Genomic DNA, 26,310 nt, shown 5'->3' with positions numbered 1-26,310 from the left:
ATAAGCATTCTTTTTCTGCCTATCAAAGATAATTACACACTGAAGCATGTTCTGCACAGTATTAAAATGGCTTTGGGCACTATTGTTGGACTCTTGTAAGATGAGAGTTAATTCTTACAAACCCCAAATGTGTTTCTCCTTTGGACCACATATCTATCATTTACCTCCTCAGTTTTGGCCATGTAAGTTCTAAAGTATAAATTCAGATAAATTAAAATTTCATTATGTTCTTACGTTTATAAAATATCTCATGCAAACACTAAATGGTCTATCCGCTGTACATACTCTTACAACATTTTTATTTATTTTATGCTCCCAAGATGAGCAACTGAAATAAAAATACATGTACCCTAAAGCATATATGATATAAACTCAGCTTATTAACAGGAATGTTATTCCTAATGATTTTTTTTAAGCTCTCAGAAGACCTGAACACATAGCTGATTCACATAGCTGTTCACTGGTTGCTAGAACAGCATAGTAAGCATTAACTTCCACTGGACAAATACAAAAGATTAAGTCTCATCAGTAACTTTACTACATTCCTCAGACAACAGCTAAGAGTGCACAATCAGTAAGAGCTAAACATTGTATCAACTACCAAAGGAAACCCAAATCCTGCAAGTGTTTTTCCTTTTATCTTAATATATTAACCACTGGAATAGTCTTACGCCATGTATTTAGGCCATTACAGTTTTTATTTTGAAAAGAACAATGAGGATTTTTTAGGGAGCGGTGTCCTTCAATATTACTGTTCATTCGTAAGATGCACTGTTTTGTATGAACATTATTTCACATTAGGCCTCCTCTGCCTACAATGCATCTATGAACACATAAGGGAACACCAACAATTAAATTACCTGTCTTCTGTTCATTTACAGTCATACAGATTAAGCTCCACAAGTAGTTCAAATACAAAGTGGACACAGAAGCAATTAAGAGCAAGTTTACGAAGCAAAGTGCAGAAGTGGTTTGACTGTACTACTATACAGAGAAAAAAAAAGCCAAAGCTACATGAAAAATACAGTTAGAATGCATTTTTTGTACTATGGACCACTGCAGTTATCTGAATGTAGAACACCCCAGGGTCTTTTCTTGCTACTGAAAGACACAGGCATCTCTGATGGCACAGTGAATGGTCACTCACTGGTCGCACAATACTGAGAAAAGTGTGGGAACAAGAGGTATTTTCCAGATTAATCACGACACTTCCCTATCAAAATGCCAGTAAAGCAAAAGTTTTACTTTAGTATCCCTTTCAGCTGTAGCATCAGTACTTCCTTACATCAATTACATAAGGTTAACAAATCCATAACTTTTTCATAAGAAACTCTAATGCTTCAAAGACTATTGTTTTTAAATTCACGGTTGCAAATTGAGAAAAATCCTTATTTGCTTTACAGAAATTTCCACTACTTCCTAAAGATATTTCATTTAAAATTATCACTGTTGATTTGGCCCAGTCAATCTTTACTTCAGAGTTTTATGTTTGTGTACGTAATACAGATTTGCCTTCATGATTTTCTGTTGTTCAAACTCAACTTTTACCCTATTGCCTGTTGAATTTTAAATAATTTTCTAGGCTGAATCCAAATGATTGCATTTCGGCAATATTTTGTCTATTTTTTCTAATACAAGGGGAAAGATTGCAGATCATTCAAGGGCCAGCTAAACACTTCTGACAATTACTTGTCCATGTATTAGAGAACAGATCGTGTGACTGTTTAAGTGACTATTTAACATCTTAACCATGTATTCAGTTTTTCTCAAAATCTGACAAAAACAACTAAACTGTATTTATTATGCTAAAAAAATGAATACAGGAATATTCACTGCAACACTTAAATAATTCTGCAATTGTACTTAGGAGCTCCCGTTTTCAATATTATATATCAATTTACATCATACAACCCCCAAACCAAACCCTACATCATTCTGATCTCACATTATACATTGTGCCAAGTAGTTAGCGAGCAAGACTGAACGTAACAGTGCAAGCAGTTTATCAGCTTACTTTTTAGTATCAATGTGATTAGTCCACCATTGTGACTCCATACCTAAATCCTTGGTCAAACTTCCATCTTCTTCTAGACTTTAATTTTCACAGTAATCCTGCTTTCACTGGCATCTTAATCTCAAATACCAGGCAAGGTAGAATCTGACATTTGTCCATATTTCTAATTCCTGTACTGGTGATCAGTCTCAACAACAAACATTTCCTTGTTAGAGCAACCAGCTAAGGACAAACCTTCACTTGAACCAATATGAAAGTGAAAGGGTTTTATGTGACCATTAAAAAGAAAATATTGATTTACTCCTTTCTGTATCAAATGAAAATTTGCTGTATTTCCTGGTGGTTAAATAAATGATACCATGTTCACTCTGTTCCCTGGAAAGAGTTATTCCTATCTTCATATGAATTCTTCTTTAATGTTCTGGCAAAAAAGCTACACATCTCTGTTTCAGAAGATTACCTAACTTTGCAGAGATTGCAGGGTATGGGGGTTACATGGCTTAGCAGATGTAACTGCTACTGTTGCTAGCAGAGCAGGAACAGTTTATGGAGATCAGAGGCAGGAGATTACCGGAGAGGAAGGTGCCAAGACAACCCACAAATACTGAACTGGGCACAAGGGTCACTGCTAAGGCAGTTCCTTTGGCAGTGGTTGCAGATTCAACAGCCACTCTGGCAACTAGCACCATTTTTCTACAATGGCAGCAAGCAACAGGGAGAGGAGGTGAGGGGGAGTCAGAGGTGGAGAACGGAGGAGGAAAGGGGCCTCACAAGTAAACTCTTTATTTTGGTTGATTTTTTTTTTTTTTTTAAAACTCAGACTGCAGAGCAATTTTTATGTAAAATTCAAAGCGTAGGAAGGAAGGAAGTAATCTGCACTATAAAAATCTGATAATCTATTTCTATATGTTCAAACCTCCAAACAAATGCATTCCAAGTATTTCAAGCCATACCTTTAGCAAAGAAACAGGGAAAAGGAAAACTTAAATTGGCACATTCCAGGATACCCACTATTTTTGCTTTGATTAAAGTGAACAAAAGATGAAAATTCATTTTAACCTCTGTGTTATAGATTTTTAACTTTTTTTCAAATTATAAACACAAATAAAGCTTGAAAAACTTGACGTAAGCCAGTTTTCCTAGCATGAGCAGCTGTTGACTGTGTGTTCAAGATTTTCCCATGTCAAAAGTTTTTTTCAGAAATACTGAAGTGTCAAGATCATATGCATTTATAAAGCCAGAAAATATTTTTTGGTTAAATAAATAACCTAAAATCTTTACAAAATGTAACCTATTTACAAGTGTATAAATAAAAAGGCAGTATTTAATACCACTAAATTTCACTGCAATAGCCTTCCTGTTCTGGCTGCTTGTAGGCCCCAGACATTCCCCCCTTTCCCAGTATTGAATGACACTTCAATTAATTTGACCATATCCCAAACAAGGACCAGAACAAAAAAAAGAAAACCCAACATTTTTTCATCCCTTTACTAGTAAGCCAATTTCCTTTCCCCATTTTACTCCACTATCTTCCTCTTCTTATCTAAGTAGTTCATCACAGCTGGCAAAAACAACTACCTTTGCCTCACTTTACTGGGACCCATAAAGCAAACTAGGAAGAGACTAAAAAGTCTAAAGTTTTCTATAAACATTTTCGGAAGATAAACAGTTTGAAGTAGATGCTGGATCTTCTAATCTTTTCCTATTTTCTAACCTCTTCCTGTCTTATGTTCATTCATTAAGTGGTCTTACAGAGAATACAGACTTCAACAAAATAGTAACAGTAAGCACGACCACACGTGCACACACACACACACAATCTCCTTTTCCAGAGAAGACAGTTTCAAACATAATTTGGGAGATAAATGGATTCTCTCTCCTTAGGGCAATATACAACTCATCATTCACAATGCAGAATATTATTCTACCTTCTGTTATTCATTAGTACTACAGATAAACTTCTTGTCTACTGTACAAGTGTACTAGGCAGACAAAACTGAGAATGTCTTATTTGCAACTTGGCTACAGAAGTTTGAAAATGATGGGATACTTCACATTTATAAACAACAAACCGCCCTTCAGTATTACTGGAGCTCGCATATTCCTTCATTCTTGAACACTCAAAAATGGATTGTACAATTTTTAAAGTGGACTTCCTTGTACAGGAGTTACTCTTAACCCTTCTGCAGCATTTGGCTTTCAAGTCCTCCTAACAGAGGGAATAAGTCCCTGTGTTACAAAGGAATATAAGAAAATTGTGTTTGTTCATTCATCTGTGCTCTGCCACAGGCCTTCAGAAATGTTTCATGTGTTTGTTACAGAGAGTAAGACACTGTAAAATTAAATGAAACATGAATTGTTGTTCTCGTGAGTGTATAGAGTCTTCATATGAAGTAAGATATGGAAACTATGCACTAATTTAATTTACATCAAATAAACCCAATGCATCCAGCTTCCTTTTGAATTAAGTTGCAAGTTACAATAAAAGGCATAAATTCTGTTCCCTAGTTTAATTTACAGTTAAAGCCATGTAAAAACTCACACTTTTTTCTCCTGCACTTAAAGATGTCAGAATACAGATTCATATTTATTTCCTCCCGTTACAGCAACAAAAATCGTGATAGAACACATGCTCTTCATTTCACTGAAATTAAATGGACGTGAATGTAATTTTGTTACCTTTCTTGCAGTTGGTTTTTCCACCATGGTGCTATCACTGTCAGAATTTTCAACTTGAACTGCTTTTGTAGACCCAAATTTGGGCATTTTATAGCTGTTTAGCTAGCTGTATCTTCTATCAGTCGGTTCATGGTGTGTCTGAAAAACAAACAAACAAACAACTTTACATAAATATACACACTGCAGTGTCATTTCAGGACAAATGTTGTTACTGCAGATAGTAGCAGAGCTGAATAGTACCCCAAAATACAACCCCCAAAAAGATGACGACCAGTGACACCTAACTTCCAAGCATCCCACTCATCTGCAGCTCAAACCTTGGGGTGAAAACCCAAAAGGTCTAACATTGCTACTACCAGGGACAGTGCCATCAGAAAACCAAGTCAGTTGCTGAACTGTCTCATCCTTCTAACATGCCTCTTTGGCAGACTTAACACTTTCAGGTATTTGATGGCTCATTGGTTCAGTATCTCGCTTCATTGTTTAGGTAATAAGACTGGGAAGATGCACAAGATCATTTCTAGTAACACTATGAAGAGAAATTAAGCTTTCTAGCCTGGGAAACTGAAATATTGTCTACCCAAAATATTATGGAAAGAAAGTCACATCTTGATGATTTGCTATCCTTTCTGTTGGAACAAGAGATACATATTAGAAGAAAAATCTTCTAAAGCTTAGACCAGGAACTAGAAACCTTAATTTCCAATGTCCAGCAAATTAATTACATAAGCCATCGCTATAGAGCTTTATATACATATATATAAGTGCTCTGTGGTGTTTCATCTCCAGGGTACACCAAGTAAGTGTCATTACAGACTCACATAATGGAAGAGGTCTGACTTGCCTCTTCCACAGAATGAGCGCCACTCTTCTTCTAAGAGTGCCTGAGAAGAAAGATCACGTGAAAAGTAAAACTACATTTGACATCACTTCAAAGCTGGTGACATTTTATGGGTCTTTTTGAATTGATGTATAATATTACAAATATTTATGTGATCACAGTAATTGTAGTAATCTTATGCCTCAGCTAGACATCATTTCAGGTGTGACATTTCTATTGTTGCTTCACAGTTAAGATTTTGGGATCATCACATAGCAAATTTGTTGCTGTTATAGGACCAGGGCCACTGTTTTGGTTTGGCACAGGTAACTGACAACAGAGACTGGTATTTTCTCTTTGGCAGATGACTGAGAAAAAACTGTTTTGCAGACTAGAGCTGACACATAAAACTTGCATATTCAAGCAAATTTCTACACACCACCCACCCATCCATCCCCCACAAGACCTAAACTATGGGAAATTCCCTTAGAGAATACTTGGCTAAGATTAATACAAAAATAAGATTGCATACAACAAAGTAACATCTTACTTTCTTATTCTTCCAGAACAGGAGGGGAAGAACAAAAGGGGAAGGAAAGTTCAAAATGCTCAATCCTGAAGTCAGAAAATTAGGAAATGCTGCACTAAGGTCTGCTCTTTTCCTCCCTTTCCCCCACACCTGAGGTTTGGGTTTGGGGGTTTTTTTGGTTTTGGTTTTTTTTTTTAACATTAACCACAAGCTTATGAAAAGAGGAAGAGCTTAATTCTAAACTGTCTCACATACAATAACCTCAATCTTGTCTCCACTATGATACGAGATACAATATTGTGAAATTCCTACTGTTCTACTCTTACCCAAGACAAAAGAAACATTAGCGTATTCCCTTCATTTACGTAGTGTCAATAGGATTTATGCAGCCCTACTGATACGGAAAGTAATTGCTGATTTTTAATGGACATCGAAGCACATGGTTATTTGCCTTTTCTTTTTATTTCCTTTTCGTAACAGTTGCAGCAAGAAAAAAGGTTATTGGTGCAATGGAGAGTACTCCAGAATGAGTTTCCTGTAGTTTACAAAAACATTTCTTAATCCTAAAAGAAGCGACAAGTTAGTATCTTCACAGATGACTACTGTGCTGATTACACCACAGAGTATTACCATAGCAGCAAACATCTGTCATAAAACTGCTTTTGCTCAGTTAGCCTCTCAAATCCTCTCTAAGTTTCATTTGCAACAATCGTCATTGTATATATCATCACGATTACAACTACTTTAAAACAGATCAACATGTGAAAGTTACCTTTATTATTTTAATAAAAGTATTTCTCACTGCACATGCTGCTGTTTTCTTTCCTTTCTTTTTTTCTGCTACTTGACTCCCTAAAACTACCTCCATTCCTGCTGTGCTTCTCTTCCTTTCCTGGTTCACCATGCCATTCCCTATATCCTTCTGGTACTGACAGCAAGGAGCCCAACTTCATGAGCTTAGTGAAATTTATCAGCTTAGGCTTGCTCCATTCTTCTTATTTGGCTCACCAGTAGGGGCTAAACCACATTAACTGAACAAGAGTTCCTCCTTCACAAAAGGCCCAGCCTCCCTGTATGTCCTTTCAAGTCTTACTGAACAGAAATAATTTATTTTTAAAAATGGTAGACCAAAACAAAATTCAAGTTACATGTATTGTATAGGGGTAAGAGGATGATGAAAACATTTTCAAAATAAATTTAAATTAAAGGTATTTTTAAATACTACAGTTAGCACAAATCTAAGTAAATACATAAATATAAGTAAATGAAATGACAACAGCACAGGATGTTTCCGTTTTCTTACACACATGATCAAAATTAAATGTGAATTCACTCAATTGTTGACCCCAAGTCAATTATGTTTTGAAGAGAAAACTGCTTTGTAAGTTCACTAAAAGTGAGTATCACATACTGGATTATTAAAGCAGAACCATCCCAACTATCATACTGACACACTGCAGTATTTCTATTAAGTGTTTTATGTACCAGGTTGCTATTTCACAATCCCTGTGTGAAATACTTTTCAGACAGACATAAATGCTTCAAATATTTGAGAAAAAAAAAATTTTCATAAAGGGTAGATTTTTTTATTTCATAAGATACCACTACGGTCCAGAAATGTAAGCAAACTATTCAACCCATGATCACATAATATATATTACAATAAAGTTCTGAAGAAGTGATTTTACTGACATTTTAACTTTATTTCTGTTTGCCTGCAGTTAAGTGCCATTTCAACTCATGCTCTGAATACACTCAACAAACATACAGAGAGAAAATTAGAAAGGCGAAAGCTCAGCTAGAACTAAATCTGGCCACTATCGTAAGGGACAACAAAAAATGTTTTTACAAATATGTTAACAGTAAAAAGAATCCCAAGGAGAATATCTATCCTTTAATGGATACAGAAGGGAACGTAGCAACCAGTGATGAGGAAAAGGCCGAGGTACTTAATGCCTTCTTTGCCTCAGTCTTTAATAGTGAGTCCAGTCATCCTCAGGGTACTCCACCTCATGAGCTGGAAGGTAAGGATGAAGAGCATAACATACCCCCCTTAATCCAGGAGGAAATAGTTAGGGACCTACTACGCCATCTGGACACTCACAAATCTATGGGACCTGATGGGATCCATCCAAGAGTACTGAGGGAACTGGCAGAGGTCCTTGCCAAGCCACTCTCTATCATCTATCAGCGTTCCTGGTCAACAGGGGAGGTCCCAGAGTACTGGAGGCTTGCCAATGTGACTCCCATTTATAAGAAGGGTCGGAGGGAGGATCCGGGGAACTACAGGCCTGTCAGCCTGACCTCGGTACCGGGAAAGATTATGGAATGGTTTGTTTTGAAAGCACTCACATGGCAAGTCCAGGATAAGAGGGGGATCAGGCCCAGTCAGCATGGGTTTACGAAAGGCAGGTCCTGCTTGACCAACCTGATCTCCTTCTATGACCAGGTGACCCACCTAGTGGATGAGGGAAAGGCTGTCGATGTTATTTTCCTAGACTTCAGCAAGGCCTTTGACACTGTCTCTCATGGCATACTCCTTGAGAAGCTGGCGTCTTGTGGCCTGGATAAGTGCACTATTCACTGGGTGAAAAACTGGCTGGATGGCCGAGCCCAGAGGGTCGTGGTGAATGGGGTGAAATCCAGTTGGCGGCAGGTCACGAGTGGTGTTCCCCAGGGCTCGGTGTTGGGCCCTGTTCTGTTTAGTATCTTTATTGATGATTTGGATGAGGGGATTGAGTGCACCCTCAGCAAGTTTGCAGACGACACCAAGTTGGGAGGCAGGGTCGATCTGCTTGAGGGTAGGGAGGCTCTACAAAGAGATCTGGACAGGCTGGATCGATGGGCTGAGGCCAATTGTATGAAGTTTAACACGGGCAAGTGCCGGGACCTGCACTTCGGTCACGGCAACCCCATGCAGTGCTACAGGCTTGGGGAAGAGTGGCTGGAAAGCTGCTCGGCAGAAAAAGACCTGGGGGTGCTGGTTGACAGCTGGCTGAATATGAGCCAGCAGTGTGCCCAGGTGGCCAAGAAGGCCAATCGCATCCTAGCCTGTATCAGGAACAGTGTGGCCAGCAGGAACAGGGAGGTGGTTGTCCCCCTGTACTCGGCACTGGTGAGGCCACACCTCGAGTCCTGTGTTCAGTTTTGGGCCCCTCACTACAGGAAAGACATTGAGCTGCTTGAGCGTGTCCAGAGAAGGGCAACCAAGTTGGTGAGGGGCCTTGAGCACAAGTCTTATGAGGAGCGGCTGAAGGACCTGGGGCTGTTCAGTCTAGAAAAGAGGAGGCTGAGGGGAGACCTTATCGCTCTCTACAACTACCTGAAAGGCGGTTGTAGTGAGGTGGGTGTTGGTCTCTTCTGTCAGGTGTCTGGAGATAGGACAAGAGGAAATGGCCTCAAGTTGAGGCAAGGGAGATTTAGGTTAGATATTAGGAAAAATTTTTTTACTGAGAGGGTTGTCAAACATTGGAATGGGCTGCCCAGGGAAGTGGTTGAGTCACCATCCCTGGAGGTATTCAAAAAGCGAGTGGACAGGGTACTCCAGGGCATGGTTTAGGGGGCATGGTTAATGGTTGGACTCGATGATCTCTAAGGTCTTTTCCAACCGAAATGATTCTATGATTTGTGTTCAAAGTGAAAATGTAGAACATTATTAGCAGGTTCTTCCAAGGAAACCTAGATCTGTCTGCTTTGAGTTTCATTCAGGGCTGTTTCTAATGCAATTACTGGTTTATTAGGCAGTCTTGATGGCATATTTCAAATAACCAGAACCCTAAATTAAAACTTACAACTCTTTACATTCAAATTATTCTCCTCTGTCACAACAAGCAGCACCATTACTTTTCATCTGACAAACAGGCACAGCTCTGTTTTTTCTTTACCAAACTCATCTTCTTCACACTTTCAATAAAACAAAGAATCTGCTTCCTACTAAAGAACTTCTCTGCATGTAACAAAATCAGATATTCTCATTTTACGTTTGGACGTCTTTCCTGCACATTCATTATCAGTTATAAACGTCCTATTATTTGAAATACTGTTAAACTTTTCTCTCAATCATTTTTCACCTAAAGGAACTAAAAATCTCTGTTTTCTCCTTAAAGTAACAAAGGTATGCATTTTGACAGTTCTACAGGCAGTGATATAAAAAGCTAGGATTATTCCATTAAAAAACCCACCCCAAAAACCAAACAAAAAAACCCCAACAACCACCAGAATTTCAGATATAGCTAGTTACAGAAAATTAGGCATATAATAAATCTCTAATACAAACAAGTTACTGTATTAATTTGTATAAGCTTACATCTAGCACTAATGAAAGGGCATGCCTTCACCTATGTAAAAAAAAAACAGAATTCATGCAGTACTCGAACAGTGCTGCTGCCACTGTCATTCAATCCCTTTATATGAGTTTTTGCTTTCAGCCCAGTCCCCTGAGAAACTGAGGCCCATGTGTTTGTTACATGCATGTGTATGATTCACCAATGACTTTCAAGCCTGTAGATGGATTTTCTTTAAATTTGACAGCAGAGAAAAGTTTTCATATATATTAAGCACTCACAAATTTCATGGAAGAAGGTGGCTGGTGGATAATAATGATGATAATGATAACAATAACAACAAAATAATAGTAATAGTCATTGTTTTCCCCAAGGGAGTTTCAATATGAGCTTCATGCCATATTGCATGTAAGAAAACTCCACCCAAGATGGCTGTTACAAACCACTTTCCTTCTTTTCCCCTAGTCAACAGGTGAAGTTTCTGTTGAGACCTGCAACGTTACCACAGTCAATCAACCATAAGACATTAAACTGTAAGAAATTAAGCATCACTAGCTCTGGTGCTCAGAGAACTACTTGTTTCCTTTCTGGTTTACAATGCATGCTTACCTTCTTATTCCTGCATGTCTTCCCTATAACACATGCAGCAAAAAGTTACACGATGCTTAGGGAAGGTTTTCTTTGGTAGCCCTGTTGTACAGTTCATCTTGAAGGTTAGCTGACTGCTATTATAGCAAATCAATGGGGCACAAGACTTAACTTCTATGAGAATATTAGTAGTCAATGGGTTAATTCCAAAGATATTGCATTTATCCTTGAGCTCTAGAATGTGTCTGCATTTAAAAAGCAGGGGATCTAGCATAAGGCAATCTTCTCAACTACCTCTGTTCTTCTATATTTCCCATATCTTATTTCATCTGTGGAGAGAAAAAAAAAAAAAAAACCACAAACGAAGAAAAATATCCCTCTCTTCCAACAGGGATTTACTCCAGACACGGAAACAGTGAATCGACTGTACAAAATTTCTGCTATAAATATTTGACAGGAGTACTTCAGAATGTTTTGCTAAAATTAAACTTATGAAAATGACAGCTAAGACTCCATCTACTTTAGCAGGAAGTACAGAATTATCAAGAGCAGATCTGTAGAGTGGAACAGCTGGTAACAAAAATTCAGAATTTACCCTAGTCACATTTAGCAGTTTTGCTCTGGACTATTTCTAGTGCCATCCCATGTACTAAACACACATTAAAGGCTGGAGAACATTCAGCACATTCCTGAACACATCTCTCAGATTAAAACAGGAGGAATCAAGCTCCAGAGCCACCACATAGAGCAAACTGAAAATACAGTGAGGAGAAATAAGGATAGTCACTCTAAAGGTGCGTTCCTGATTCAAACTAAGACACTGACATTGATTTCCTCATCATGACCTCCTCCCTCCTACGCCCAAGACTTCATCTCCTCCAATTTTATTTAGAAATTACTGGTATTATCTAGCTCTCAAAGCTATTAAGGGTCTATTATGGAAAGGAAAAAAAAAGTTGGTGGATGAGTATAAGAGAGAGATGTCTAAGAACAGCTGAACTGAGGGAAAGGCAGGCAAAAGCCAACATTACATATTCTGTTCAGAGAAAGCCAGCTGGCCAACCCGTATGTACATACTGGCTAATTAAGAAATATGTAGGTAGCTCACGCCTAGCCATGCCAAATGTTATCTGTATTCTGGTGGGAGTGTCAAAGGCAGCTGAGGTTAATGCACTGACAGAAAGTGAATGGGTATAGTACAAAGGACCAAAATCCACAGAAAACTGGGCTTTTTAAATACTGTAAGGAGCACAGTTTAAGCAAAAAGATGTTCATTTAACTAAGTTTAACACTCTGGGTTCTTTTTTCTTCTTATCAGAAAAGTGCAAATGACTTCAGTATTTTATTTCACAATAAAAGCACCCTTCAGGAAACAAATTAGAGAAGTGATTTCTTTCCACAAGAAAGGATAACAAACTGTAGTATTACTAGTGCTAAATGAAATGTTGTGATGGGAGATGTAGCGGCATGCTCAATTTTTTTTTCTTCTTTCAGAAGTCAGTGCTTCTATACAGGTAGTTACTCAAGCATAACCTACTGCTATGCATGGTCAGACTGCAATGCATGTGTTACCAGACCAGCATCTACTTTTTCACCTACAGTGTTCAGTAAGAAAAAAGGGCTCAAGACGGAACAAGAGATTATTTGGGATATTTTGGCTAGAGGCTGGGGACATGCTAAGAGGCACAAGACCAGGAATTTGGGACTGTAGGGAAAGAGACCATTCAGGTACAACACGCAGTAGGAGGGTAGCAAAGTCCAGTAGTACAGAGCTAGGCTTTTCTGGCTTGGGAATTTAAACACCACATGTATAAACAGAACATCTATATTTTTACCTGGTATTTCCCACACAGAAGTATGCCTGTGAGGAGTAAAGCTTCAGATTAGCTAAATGAGAGAATGTGACTGTGATGAGGAAGCAGCAGAGAGAGAAACTTGAGAGGACAGGTAAGAATGGATTGTGCTATGGACAAAAGCACAAGAGACTCCATGATCAACACACAAGAACTTTTGCCCCAGAACATGGGGCACAAACCAAAATTCTTTAGTTTTGCCATTTCTGTGGCCCATCTCCTTTTAGTTTTAACGGAGAATGACAAGCCTACTACTGCAGTCAGTTTTCCATTACCTCCTTGTACAGACATACTTGTAGAAATGAAGTCTTAAACACTGCTGCTGTCTCATGAGAATGTCAAAATGATGGTAAAGGATGGGACATTACCCAGGGCATGCACTTAAAAATCTCATTAGAACATTATACAAAATACTGTTCTGAAATGTCAAAATTTCGGAGTTACTGTAGCCACAAAAATACTAGTCTTTGTACCAAGGTCTTCACTGCAGAGGACTGTATAAACAGAGATACTCTATGACAATTGCAGCAGTTTATTTGATCTTTACAAGGAAGACAATGAAAGGGCTATTAAAGGCTTCATTTGAGCAAAAATAGTGTTAGGTTTCTTGTGCAGAGTCTTATGAAAACAGCGTTACATGAATCGCCAAAAAAGACTTCCTCCCAATCATTTAGCAACCAGGGGTGCTGCTGGAGTCCAGCATGCATGTTATTGCTAAGTAGGATTACTGAACAACTTAACTCCCAGGGTACTAAAGTCAAAGTTGAATAGGTATGAGATCTATATAATAAACCTTTTTTTCCAAAAGCTGATAATACATTAGACATATGCAGCTATAATGGACTAAATATAAACTGCAGTACATCCCTAACTGGCAAGCCTGCCTCCTGCTGCAGGCTAGAAGCATATTGTCCTTTACAAGCTTAAAGAAAAACACATTTTGCATAAGAAAACATGAAATAAGAGGCTATTTCTGTATGTTATCCTATTTAAGACTAAATTTTTACCATCACTACTTCCTTGATGTGGTGTGCACTAAAATACCATCAAATACAATGAACAGAACAATTTACCAGGCACTTTTTGCCCTGCACTCCATGGTGTCTCATTATACTTGCAATTCAATTCTCTAGCAGTAACCAGCAAACAAATTAGTAAATACTACTGGCTTTAGGTAGCACATCAGTTTAGTATGCTGGAGAGAACAGTGCCTGAATGATACACGCAGTGGCTTTTACAGATGAAAGGTGACAAGAACATTTTTATATGGAAAACATTCACAAGCTCTTTTCACACGATTGCAACAGTTCTGTTCATGCAGATTCCAGTGTCAGAGTTATGATGAAAGAACTGAGCTCCAACACAGTCTCAAACTAACGGTGCCTAAGGTAACAGCCTGTTGTGGTATTAAGTGCAAATGCAGTACCCAGCATGGACATGAGTCACAAATTTGGCAGATTTTACAGCATTTGACGATTAAAATATGACACAACACTTTTGGTCCAGAATTGAGGAATTCTTTTTTATTACAATTTTCCTTTAAGATCTGCATAATACTTGAGATGACTTTGTGGCTAGAACATGCAACACTGAGATCATTTCTACTCCTTTCTTCACTATACCTATCGTGCAACCTTAGAAAAAGTGCCTTACCCCTTCCCTGCAGCGATTCCCCCTACCAGATTTTAGAAGAAAACAAAACAACAGCCTAACATAAACACACCTTTCAGAAATATATGCCATGAGATAACTTGCATATGTGTATTTCATAGCCTCCTCAGATCCTAGCTAATGTATGGAATGGACTACTAGACTTGCTGTCCTATCAGAGAGTATTTCTACATTTTAATTTGAAATGTTTAGATACTTGAGATCCAAACATATAAGGACTACACAGATTTTTCTGTAATAAGAAAAATAAAATATTTGAACCCCATTTTATAAAGGTGTCCTTGAACAGTGAAATAGGAATGGGCAGTGACTACTCATAATCTCCAGAACAGCTTTTAATATACTCTGAAGTACCTACTCATCACATGCCAGACTATGCTACACAGGGCTAGGATGAAGTCCCTAAAAAACAGCTGACACTCAGGCAGCAAGAAAGATTTTCCAATACTTCAGCTGGAACTCACCACTACTTGCTACCAAAATAAAGGACGTATCTCACAGTCTAGGAATTTCTACTAGGAAGAGCAAAAAATCAGAGGACTTACAACTCTTTCCTATGCAGAAAACAAACAAGACTCTTTGTGGGGGTTTTGTTGCACTTGCCTACATAGGACTTTGGGCTCCTACCCAGAACACCTTCAAATCACTGTTTTAAGGGCCTGAGTTTACCGGTGCTTGGTTTCAAGTGCCAAGTTCCATATATTTCACAATACTCTTCAATTTATTTTCCGTGCTAATAGTAGCACCTAGATTCGTCAATCTCTTTCTAACAAACACGCTCTGTTAAAGAGCATGACTGAATCTGTAGTTTTCTGATTGAATTTTAGTAAGGTGCTTTTTTACACACACACCCCCCTCCTTTTTTTTTTTTTTTTTCGAACTAAACACACGCTTACCAAAGAACACAAGGACTTCATTGCTCATAGAATTAGAGAATAGTTGAGGTTAAGGGACATCTGGAGGTCATCTAAGTCCCTCAGTTATCTAGTCAGTCAGACATTTTCAGCTGTCGTTGTACCTTACATAGACCAGGTGGAGTTTGTTACTTGATAAGGAAAAAAAAACAGTACAGAAACCACGGAAAATACAAACCTTCCTATTCTTGGAAGGCACCTATAAATCATGCAGCAGTGTTTTACAAGCAGCACACTGTGGAATAAGAAAAAACTTTGGCCCAAAATTTCATTTACAAAATCTTACTTACTGATTGAAAATACCACACACCAATATGCCTCTAAGATGTGTTGCATGGATTAACTTAAATTTTAAAGGTACTACTGGTTTATAAATTACAGATAGATCATGCTTCAATAACAGCTGTATCTGAGTAAGAGATGGCTCCTCTTCCATGTCACAGCTCATAATCAGAAATATACCTGCACTTCTTTCTGTAATGTTTTCTCGCAACTACACTTAAAATAAATGTCAAACAACTAAGGACTGAAACTCTTATTGGAGTAGCGTTGGACATTTCTCACCTCACACACTTTTAACTAAAACTGCAAAATCTACCTGTCAGAATGAAATCAACGCACTGGCACTGATTTGCTTCTGAAAGTAAAAACAAAACAAATAAGATTTTTAGGGTATCTTACAACTCTGATTTTATTTATACTTCCTTGTTCATGATCAAGCAATATATTCATTTGCTGAACATTCCTTTCAAGCTAGTTTAGTCCTTAATGCTCCTGCTGAAATGTTTAAGTAGCACTCAAGGCAAAAAGTGGACTTCAACTTTCTGTGATCATTCTTACTACTGGCAAGAGCAAATTCTCATAGCAAGTGAAGAAACTTGCTTCTGTTGCTGTGTGAAAATTTTTTGACAACCTGGTGAAGTTCTGAGGAATCACTGACCAGAAACGCACGCAGCAAGTGGCTTCACTTGCTTCCAGAGAATCTATTTGTCACTCATACCACGATTCCCTGCTATTTCAGCTTGCCTTGATTTCTATCTTCTTAAAGAGAAGGGAATGTCTATGACACTTTTTTTTTTTTTTTAATTTTACAAAACATCCTAAATAAAAAGGAGGACCTATCCTGGACAACACCACAGAACTTACTATTCATAACTCAAAACTGGGAATAATAAGGCTTAGATGACTCCTCCCTTCACAGACATTAATTTATTTTCACAATACTGCTGGAAGATGAGAATGCATTATTTCTTTCATTTTACAGATGGCGACTTAAGTTCACAGAAATAATGAAGTCAGGAGTTTGACCAATTTGCCATATCCATAACACATTATGGACTTTATTTTTCAGATTATTTCACATTAGATAGTACCTTACACTTGGTTAGAGCATAGCTACGAGAGACTTCAGTTTCAACTTCTGCAAGCAACAATTCCTCCCTACACTGCTGAAGAAAAAATGTGAAACAGTCTCAAAGCAGTTATCCGCAAGCGAGGAAAACAGTTGGCAAATGCTCATAAAAAGCCTGTATCTTACACGAATTCCAAAACAGACTGAAAATTGGTAATTTTCAGGGTCAGTATTCAACTTTCTTCAACATGGGACCCTCTCTTCTCTTCCTGCAACCTCCTCCTAAGTTAGAGAACTTATTCCAACTCCTGCAATAGGACTCCTCTTGGAGCAGTATCCTGGACTACACAATTGTAATTTATCCCCAGAGATCCATCCGGCTCATTACTTAAAGTGAAGTCCCAACCAAAACCCATCAACTCGTGATCCCACCCTGCTATCTGCAGAAAGGCAAATGAGCAGTGCTACTCTTAATATATGGCAGACGGCATTTCTGATGCAGCATAATATAAAGGTTAGTGACACTGTAGTATACAGCAAGAAGGCATGCAAATACAGGTAAGAAGCACTCGTTTCACTTCTTTTGCAACACACTCCCATTTCCTTCCTTTACTTTCTCTAAAGTTTCCAGTCTCTAACAGATTCTGAGATCCTCCCACTGCAAATGTCATTCCTCACATCAAGATTATGAAAAAAATCAAAGCAGTTTGTTGGTATCAGACTTCTAAACTCACATGGAATTAACTACTGTTTACGTCTTGCCAAGGCACTGAAAAAAAATCATAAAAACTAACATTTTGGCAAAGTATCCTTACAGGTGCTATGCCAAACAATCTAGTCTTGCTTGGCATATAAGAGCTAAAAATTATTAACAAAACATGACAGAGGAAAAGAAACAAAAGGATCCCAGCTATCTATAAGTGACCTTTAATGTTCTTCCACATAGATAACTGAACATGGAAAAACTGAAGAAAATCAGCGTGCTAGGCTCTACTTCTACTTTAACACCTCACAATAGTATACTAAAGTCCAAGTATCCAAAAAGGTGTCACTTTCAAAGGACAGGACACAAAGAATCAGTTAGATTAATGGACCCAAAACCTGGGTAAACCTATCTGCGTCAAGCCCCATGCAAAAGAAGACACCAAGAGACTGACTCCAAAGACCCTGTAAGGCGCTGAGAAAAGGTATGAAACAAAAGAAGTAGGGAGGGCATGAATTCTTTCCCAGTTGACTAGAACATCTCCTAGGACACTGAACTCCTTCCTGACTTTTTTTTTTTTTAAAAAGTGAAGTGACTTTTTTTTTTTTTTTTAAAAAGATGCTATGGGAATTAATTTGTTTACATAATGTGGTTTAGGGTGAAAAACAATGTTGACAATATGGCCTAAACTGACAGGGTGCCACAACCCTGAAAACAGGCGAGTAGGGAAGATGGCGCTTGGCAACCTGGGATCCCAAAAGAAGATTTGATATAAACAGACAGCTGAAACGGGGAAGCATTGAATGAGAAGGTACCTGAAGGAATAAAAAGTAAGATCAAATACTATGATTTCTTCACTTTTCTTTTTGAACAGAAATAGTTTCACAAGTCTGAAATCCTAAATGTTAGTTGTTTAGTAAAATAAACACACAAGGCGAAGAACTGTCTTTACAACAGGTACTCTCTGATTTACACCTCAATCATACAGATATTTGTATGCAGAATAAACTTTCAGAACAGAAGTCCTACTAGCTTAAGATTACAGAATTATCCATTATTTCAGAGAAGTCTTTGGAGGGCTGTGGGCTTGCTTAACAGTGAAGCATGTGGACTGGATACATATATTACAAACGAACTTGCAAAAACATAGCCTTAATTAATTAATAATTTTCACAACAGGATTGGAAAAATGCTAGTTTTCCTGGAAAAGCATAAAACAGTAGGACATTTGATATCACAATGGCATCCCAGATTGTACAAGAATGGCGGAATCTTCATCAATAAGCCAGTATTATCTTGCAAAAAAGGAAGATCATTCTATCACCACTATCTATTTTCTCATATAATTTCCTCTTAATACCCAAGCGCTGCATTCAAAGCATTTAAATTAATATTTTATGACAAAACTAATTTTACATTAAACGGCTTAAATTACCAAAGCTGAAAGTTTGTGGCACTTGCATTACATAAACCAGATGGCATTTTTATCAGAGAATGGCTAGGAATTATTTAAAAGCAGAAAATCCTCCCTGATTCCAAGAGACTTGTGTTGAAGCTTCTTTTTATGCATATAGGTACACATTCCCTGCCCCAAATTGGGAGGGACAAGACATAAGAAACAAACGTTTAAAAATAGGGTTATCTCCTGGCATTAGCAACAAATGGAAACAAACAAAAAAAGCATTGTCTTTCCCCAAAACAGTGATAAACCTGCCTTCCAGAAGTCAGACATTGACACCTATTTCAGTGTGGCAGGAATGGCTCCCACATAGTTGACAAGGAGCATCATTCCTTCTGAAACACATATACTATTTCTACAGCATTCCTCCATATGGGCTAGTAAGGAACTGCAACCAGTGCCAGAATTCAGTATGAATCTGAAGGATGTTTGTCAGTACTGTCTTATTCTCAAGTGCATTTCTCTACTCTCAGATTAACCCTTTGTCTTTTCATGGAAGATACTAGAATTATTGTTTTTACATATGGCTGGCTGTTCTACAAGGAAGCACTGGAAATAAACAAACAGAATGATGAGGGTACAAATACAACTGGTTGAATAAATAATTGTTTTTCTCCTTGAAAGGAATTCTGCAAGATCAAAAATATTATTAAGTTTCTTTTCAGACATTATCAATGTTCAAATGATAATTTCTGAAGAAATGCTCTTATTAATATTTATGCTTCAGCTACTTTTCATATTTCTCCTTTGGCAGTAGAAAATAAGGTCGTTTCACTTTCAGTTTCTCACTCACAAGCTTACTCTGAGTTGCAGGCACTGGAAGAGACTTACTTTAATTAAGTTCTAATACAAACAACGTAGAGAAGATACATGTATTTGTCTTTCTAAAAAAAATATGAGAAACTGCAGTTTTAATAAGTGAAATGAAGCGCAAAGAAGTCTTACTTATACAACTAGTGTCATTTAAATTAAAAAAAAGACTTAATTAAGAACCTGTATAGCAGAACTTGGAATGCACTACAGCTTTACAAGACTACCACACACAGGCAGTACAAGAAGAATGCATCCTTTGACTATTAAAAATGAAATTAGTCAGGAAAAACACATTACCTACAACAGCTGGAAAAAAGTTCTATTCCACATTTGAAAGAAAAAACCAGTTTTACAATTTACCATGCCTTCAGCAACAGGTTAAGCAAGGAATCCCAACAGACTCACTAAAATTAGAACTTAACATTTTGCTCACACTGCTGGGGTGAATTCCAGGTTCAACTGGTCTTGACTATAAGCAATCTGCTCTAGCTGACCCTGCTCTGAGCAGGGGGTGGTCTAGATGACCTCCAGAGGTGCCTTCTGATCTCAACTAGTCTATGATTCTGTTCCGTGAATTAGAAATGCAGATGTTCTTTACCTCAGCAGCAGCATGTCTACTGGCAGTTCTCTCCTCTTGCTGATACGTTCACCATATGAAAAGGTTTAAGTCTTCTATATTCTTCAGCAACTCATGCTATGTAGTCAGAACAGCATTTATTCTAACAAAGACTTACACAGGTGACTAGAAGAACCTGTGTAGCTTGTAAGTACTGATGTCACACTCAAATCATATCATTAAGACAGCTGCGTAGAATACAAACATATTCCTACTTAGGGACATACCTAGCTGTTGAAACAAACATTTACATGGAAAAACAACCTCACCTCTTTACTCTGAGAATCAGACATACAAAAGCTTCCAGAGTGCCTGAAGGGATATCCCTTTATTCTGGACAGCCTCTCAAAATAAAGGAGGTTCTTGATCGTATAAAGAGGAAACCTATTCTGGGAAAGAAAATAAAGTGCCATGCTTGCCCAAGAACTCTGGCTCTTAGGAGCCAAAGACTCTTACTGCAAAATCCATTAGTCCTCCCTTTTAATCTACATGTCTAAAAACTTGTATGTTCACACGTGCTTCCTCTTGAGTCTTTTTTAGGATGAGCTATGGGTTCAAAGGAAGCACCTGCACAGATGTTTAGCATAACATGATACTCCCTTTAAGCTAAATGGAGAAGTGGAGTTGTAAACTTCAGTTTTGATCTACTGGTTATTCCTTAAAGATGTAACTAAGTAGATCTTTGTCAACTAAGAAAGACTATTCCATTAGCAGAGTGCCTACCAAAGAAAAACTTAAAAGCCTTTCTATCGGTACTTTGCCAAACTTAAGACAAGCAAGCCTATTGCCAATTAAGATTAAATTCCTTCTACAGGAATCTACATCCCCCCTGGAAACCTTCTAAAGATCTGCAAGACAAGAGATTTCAAATCTACTCTATACATTATTACTAGAACCTCAGTAATTTCTATGTAAATCTTCAAAAGCTAATGATAATTTGCCAACCTGAAAACAAGAAAACCCACAAGTTATCTGCAGCACTGCCAGAAGGAACATAACCTAAAAACACGCAAACGCCCTTCACGGGATAAAAGCAGATGAACTGCAAACACCTACTCACAGTCCTTCAACTTTAGCAGGATTCACTGTGGGTAAAACAGTGTGCTTGAGTGCTACCGTTCATGAGTAAGACCTAAAGTAGCAGATGCAGGGAAAAAAGCAAGCTTCTGAGTAGGCTTACTTACAGGTCCCCAACTGGTTCAGAGGTTTTTGTCCTGGCTAAATTGTGAAGACATGCAAAATATTCAACAGCCTTTATTGCCACCTCTTGGCCATCACCACATATCACAAAAGTAGCAGAACAAAATCATATGCCAGTTCCTTTATGGAAATAACTTCTCTTTGGGGGAAAAGAGATAGTGAGGGAACAGATGAAGTGGAAACAGAGAACAGAGAATAACCAGAATAGTTTGCATACAAGTATAACTATTTAGAGCTGTAAAACTAGTGAGTACTGCAATTAACCTTCATTAATGTTTTACTACGTCATCTGGAGAATCAAAGGGACTGGAAAGCAAAGAACCAGTTATTTTCAAGACAAAAGACTATATGTTTATTATATTTAAAAAAGGTAATACAGTTGTCAAGACACCTGTCCCTTCTTGAAGTCAGAAGATGAATGGATTACCATTATCCACACTGGAAAAAGAATATCACTAAATGAACTTTCCATTTTCCCTTTACCATTAAACAGTAGTAAGAACCCCAATTAGTAGGTTGCTGAACAGTGCAGAGCACCACAGAAAGTTGATTTCTCTCAGTTAGAGTTCTTTGTTGCACACAATCTTGAAGCGAACATAAACAAGAGGAAAATATTTCCATGAACTGGCTAAGGAAGCTATCTATCTATCAGAGCTTGAAAAGTTTGAAAAGCCAGACACCTATTAAGTAGGTCTAATACAAAAGGCTTTGAAAGAGAAAGGAAACCATAGGAAATGTCTTCACATAATTAAGCTCACAAGCAATGGAACCTTCTAAGATTTCTACTGCAACAGTACTCCTGGAAACGCAAAGTGTTATTTGGTTTGTGTTGCATTTAATACCTTCTGAAGCTCAGAGAGGGGAAAAAAGTGCTTTCTACCTCTGGTGTTTTTCTGCCTCATGAATGCAAGACACAGAATGACAATAAAGTCATTCCAATATCCTCCATCTCCACCAGGCTACTGGCAAGTAAAAAGAACATGACAAGAGCAGGGAAGTCTTCCTCCTCTGCTTGCATTTTTACTTTTTGCATCTAATACAGCTCATAATTCTGTCTCTAACATTGCTAATGGCTTTTCCTAGCCTAAACTAGTGTAAAACCAATCCTCTTGTGATACTATCACTACCTAGCGCACTCTGAGTAGCAGACATGAAACCGAAGAGTTTATTCATTTGTTGCTTGCTAAAGATAAAAGCAGTTGCAGCAATATAAGGATGCTTTGTCAGATCCAGGGAGATAACCCAAAGTAAGCCAAGGCAAAGTCATACTCTCAAGGCCTCAAGTCTCTCTTTAAATGAATATTTAGGTTTTATGCAAGGGGGCAATAAAGGTTCTCAACTGCATAGTTAAGATACAAAGTATGGCTTCCCATGCTTATGGAGGAACTTCCTAAGACTTCTCTAGGTTCTGCAATAATAACGAACTGGTAAGAAAAAAACTAAAGTTAGCAGGGCTCTGACTTGTTATTCTGCTAATAAAACTATTCAGTGTCATAACAAAAAATGCAAGACAGAGTTTGTGCTAATATTTATTTCATACCATCTGTCATTGGAGTCTAAGTAGAGTCTAATGATGTAATTAAAAAAATATAGCCTGATTTGGAGACTAAATGACCAATCAACATTTATACCACTCCATCTGCAATAGAACATGGAGAAGAAGAAACAACAGTCATGCCCAGCCCACCTCTTCATAAGATAAGATCCAAAAAATGTCAGAAGTTGTTCTGAGTGTGTATATTAACAGCGTGGTAGCAGGTTAATCAGTACATATTTTGTGACCAATAGTTTTTTCCAATTTTAAAGAGGACCAACTATGCTAGTCTTCCAGACAATTTCATCAGCCTGAGATCATCTAAATCAGTTCAACAAATAGAATTTGTTTTCATATATCTGTATGCCCAATACTGAAGAAGTTGTTCTAGCTCAGACATTTCTAGGTGACCATATTTCCACCAAAAGGATACCCAGGACTTTTCCATCTAGTTAAGTTAAAGCTGCAACAGTTCCTGGGTTTTGTAGCAATTTAAACAGACACCTAATGGTGCAAAGAAGCTGCTGTTTGAGACTATATTTGATTGCCTCTAATTTAATAAACACAGGTATTCAATTTTCAGTATATGCTTTTAATCCTAAGGTAAGTGGTAACATAGTAGTACCCCCTGCAACTAATACCAAACAAATATTGAAGCTTCATACAAGCACTCATTCAGCCTGCTTATTAAAAGACCTTTTCCTCAAAGAAGTTACCTGTTGTGCAAGCCTGCTAGAAGAAACCATAAATGAACTTAAGTTTGTTGCACAGAGCTTGCCTTCTTACACAACATCTGTCCTAAGCTTTGCCATCCGTAGCATTCAGAGTTCACAAATAATTTTGAATAATCCTCTGGGTGGGAGAAGAACACACAAAGAGATGGCAACGGAAAGGCAGAAATCCTTATATCTGAAAGACTGAGCTGTCATCTTTGCAGAAGAACCAAAGGCTCTCTGACCAACTGTCTGCACTCGGTGATTACTAGAGAAAAGCCAGGAAAATAGAAAAGGGACTCGCATACTGTACACCAAAAAACTGACATCACCACAAGAATGCCACCATAGTCTTCTGGGTGCCAAGAAAAACATTGGCACTCCTTGATATTTTAGCTTACAAGACAAATACAGGAAAGTCGAAGTATTAAGAAGACGAAAAAAAAAAAAAAAGACACAGATAGTCAATGGGTTTATCATTACCTTCCCAATGAGGTATTCTGCTATACCTCAAACCCTGCAATTTTATTTGAACAGTTTCTCAGGCTTGCACAGAAACCTACTGATTTCACACAGGGTGAGATTAAGGTCCCCAGCTGATCAAGTCACAAGGTTAGCCAAGAGTCTGAGTTTCCATCTGAAGAATGAAGAAAAGCGTGTGACACCCAACATCTGCACAAGCCTCAAATAATAAGAACAGGTGAAATGCCCTGACATCTCACATCATTTTGAAGATCTATTACTCTAGGGACAATTACCCACTGAACTATAGCAGAGAATTACAGTGGAAGAAGGAAAGAAACCACAGGATGCTTAGCTCTGCAGCTGCACAGCACCTGTGAGTAGCTCACCATATGCCTACCTAGAGTAACTAAGATGTGACAACCAAGCTGCCATCAACTTGCATGCTGAAAAACAGCCAAACCCTTGCTGCTTCAAAACTAGAGTAGAAGTGCCCCCACCTCCAAATCACGAAATGTCAATAACAGTGAATTATTTTAATAAAAGTTAATGATTTCTTATAGACATGATGATCTCACCCTTTCCTAGCGTTCCAAGATTAAACAGTTTTTTCCTGGAACTTAAGTACATTTGGACTGTTCCACATCTGTCTGATAGCTTTTCGTTCCTGCAAGCATCACAACTTACTCACTTGTCTTCATTAAAGAGCTGCTTTATTCCATAAACTACCTTATAATTCAGAGGTATAAAATTCAGATTTTCCTCCACATCCCATGGCCCGCAGAATAAAGGCATAGAACACAGTGACAGTGTCCAGGCAATTTCCACAAGACATCTAGCTGATAATACTGATATTAAACTACTCATTTTGTTGGGGAATTTAAATTTAAAAAAAAAATAATTTAAAAATCCTTTCATTTCTTATCAGCTACACAGTCCTTAAAAAAAAAAAAAAAAGACTGAATATTAGCAAAGGTACCTGGAGCGTCTGGCTAGAACTAGCATGAAGAACTGTGCAACTGAGCCTGGCATTCTCTCATTTCTTGTCCTTCCTTTGTTGCCTAGTGTCACCTGTGCTGTGCGAGTCACTGTGCTCCACCTCAGCAGCGGTTGCCTTGTACTGGCAGACCAAGCAGCTGAACGAATTATTCTGCAAAACAACCGGGCACCCTTCAGCATTTAACAGAAGACGCCAGAAACGCCTCACCCGCTCGCCCCGGGTCTCGATTTGACGCGGGCAAGCTACCCCGGCGGGACGGCACGGCCGAAATCGGCGGAGCAACTCCCGAGGCTGCAGGGAGCTGCCGAAATTCCCGAAACGGTGGCGGGGAGGCGGGGCGTGAGTGCATGTGTGTGTACACCGCCATGCCGCGCTCGGCACCCGCGCCCCGGCCGCCCGTGCAGCCGCCGCCGCCCCCTCCCTCCCTCCCTCCCTCCCCACAGCCCCAGCCCTGCCTCCCGCCGGAACCGCCGCCACCGCCCCCCGACCACAAGCGGGCCCCCCGCCGGACGGCGGGGCAGGGGCTGGGCAACGGCGGGCGAGAGGCGCGGCCGCCAGACGGTGACAGCGGCGGCCATGGCTCCCGCCGCGGCGCTGACAGGCTGACAGCGCAGAGCCGCTGCCCGCCGCCGCCGTGCCCCCCGCGCAGGACAGCGCGGGGACGGGCCTGCCGCCCCGCCGGGCTGGGCGGGGCAGGCGCGGTGCCCGCTGCTCAGGAGGACAGGGCAGCGGTTACACCCCCCCGAGGCGGGCGTGAGGGCTCCCCAGACGCCTGGCTGCCAGCCGTTCGGAGACAGGGGGGCGGCACGCCGCGGGCGCCGCGGTGGGGGGTGGGATCGGGGCTCCCCGCCGCGCACCGGGAAAGGGTGGGGATGTGCGCTCCGGTCCTTACCTTCTCCCGAGAGCCAGCGGCGGGACGCGTCCTCCTCCTTCTCCCGCCGCTTCCCCCCGCCTCTCTCCGTGGCGGCGCGGCCGCGGGAATCCGACAGGGGAGCGGGTGCTGCCCGCCGCCACCGGCGGTGCCCAGGGGCTCCGGCTCAGCCCCCGCTCCGGCCGCTGTGGCTGTCGGGTTTGAAAACACCCCTCCCCGCCCGCTCTCTCTCCCCCC

General features: G+C 39.4%; 1 protein-coding gene across 7 annotated transcripts in view; it reads right to left on the bottom strand.

The window, feature by feature from the left end:
• Nucleotides 1–26,296, bottom strand: part of ANKRD12 (ankyrin repeat domain 12) — a 68,644-nt gene extending 42,348 nt beyond the window's left edge. Inside the window, exons 1-5 of one of the 7 annotated variants that reach the window (XM_052787833.1) lie at nt 26,095–26,296; nt 25,182–25,352; nt 24,304–24,377; nt 23,806–23,879; nt 4,694–4,831 (exon numbers count right to left, since the gene is read on the bottom strand). In XM_052787833.1, the coding sequence (XP_052643793.1) occupies nt 4,694–4,780 (87 nt within the window). In that variant the 5' untranslated portion in view covers nt 4,781–4,831; nt 23,806–23,879; nt 24,304–24,377; nt 25,182–25,352; nt 26,095–26,296. Of the gene's footprint in view, nt 1–4,693; nt 4,832–10,934; nt 11,243–20,562; nt 20,683–23,805; nt 23,880–24,303; nt 24,378–25,181; nt 25,353–26,094 lie in introns of those variants that run through there. The other 6 variants (XM_052787834.1, XM_052787832.1, XM_052787830.1 and 3 more) reach the window with 6 other exon arrangements.
• Between the last annotated feature and the right edge of the window lie 14 nt (nt 26,297–26,310).

Source organism: Harpia harpyja, chromosome 5, assembly GCF_026419915.1.
Source record: "Harpia harpyja isolate bHarHar1 chromosome 5, bHarHar1 primary haplotype, whole genome shotgun sequence".
NCBI lineage: Eukaryota > Metazoa > Chordata > Aves > Accipitriformes > Accipitridae > Harpia > Harpia harpyja.
This window is presented reverse-complemented; position numbering and strand designations above follow the sequence as displayed.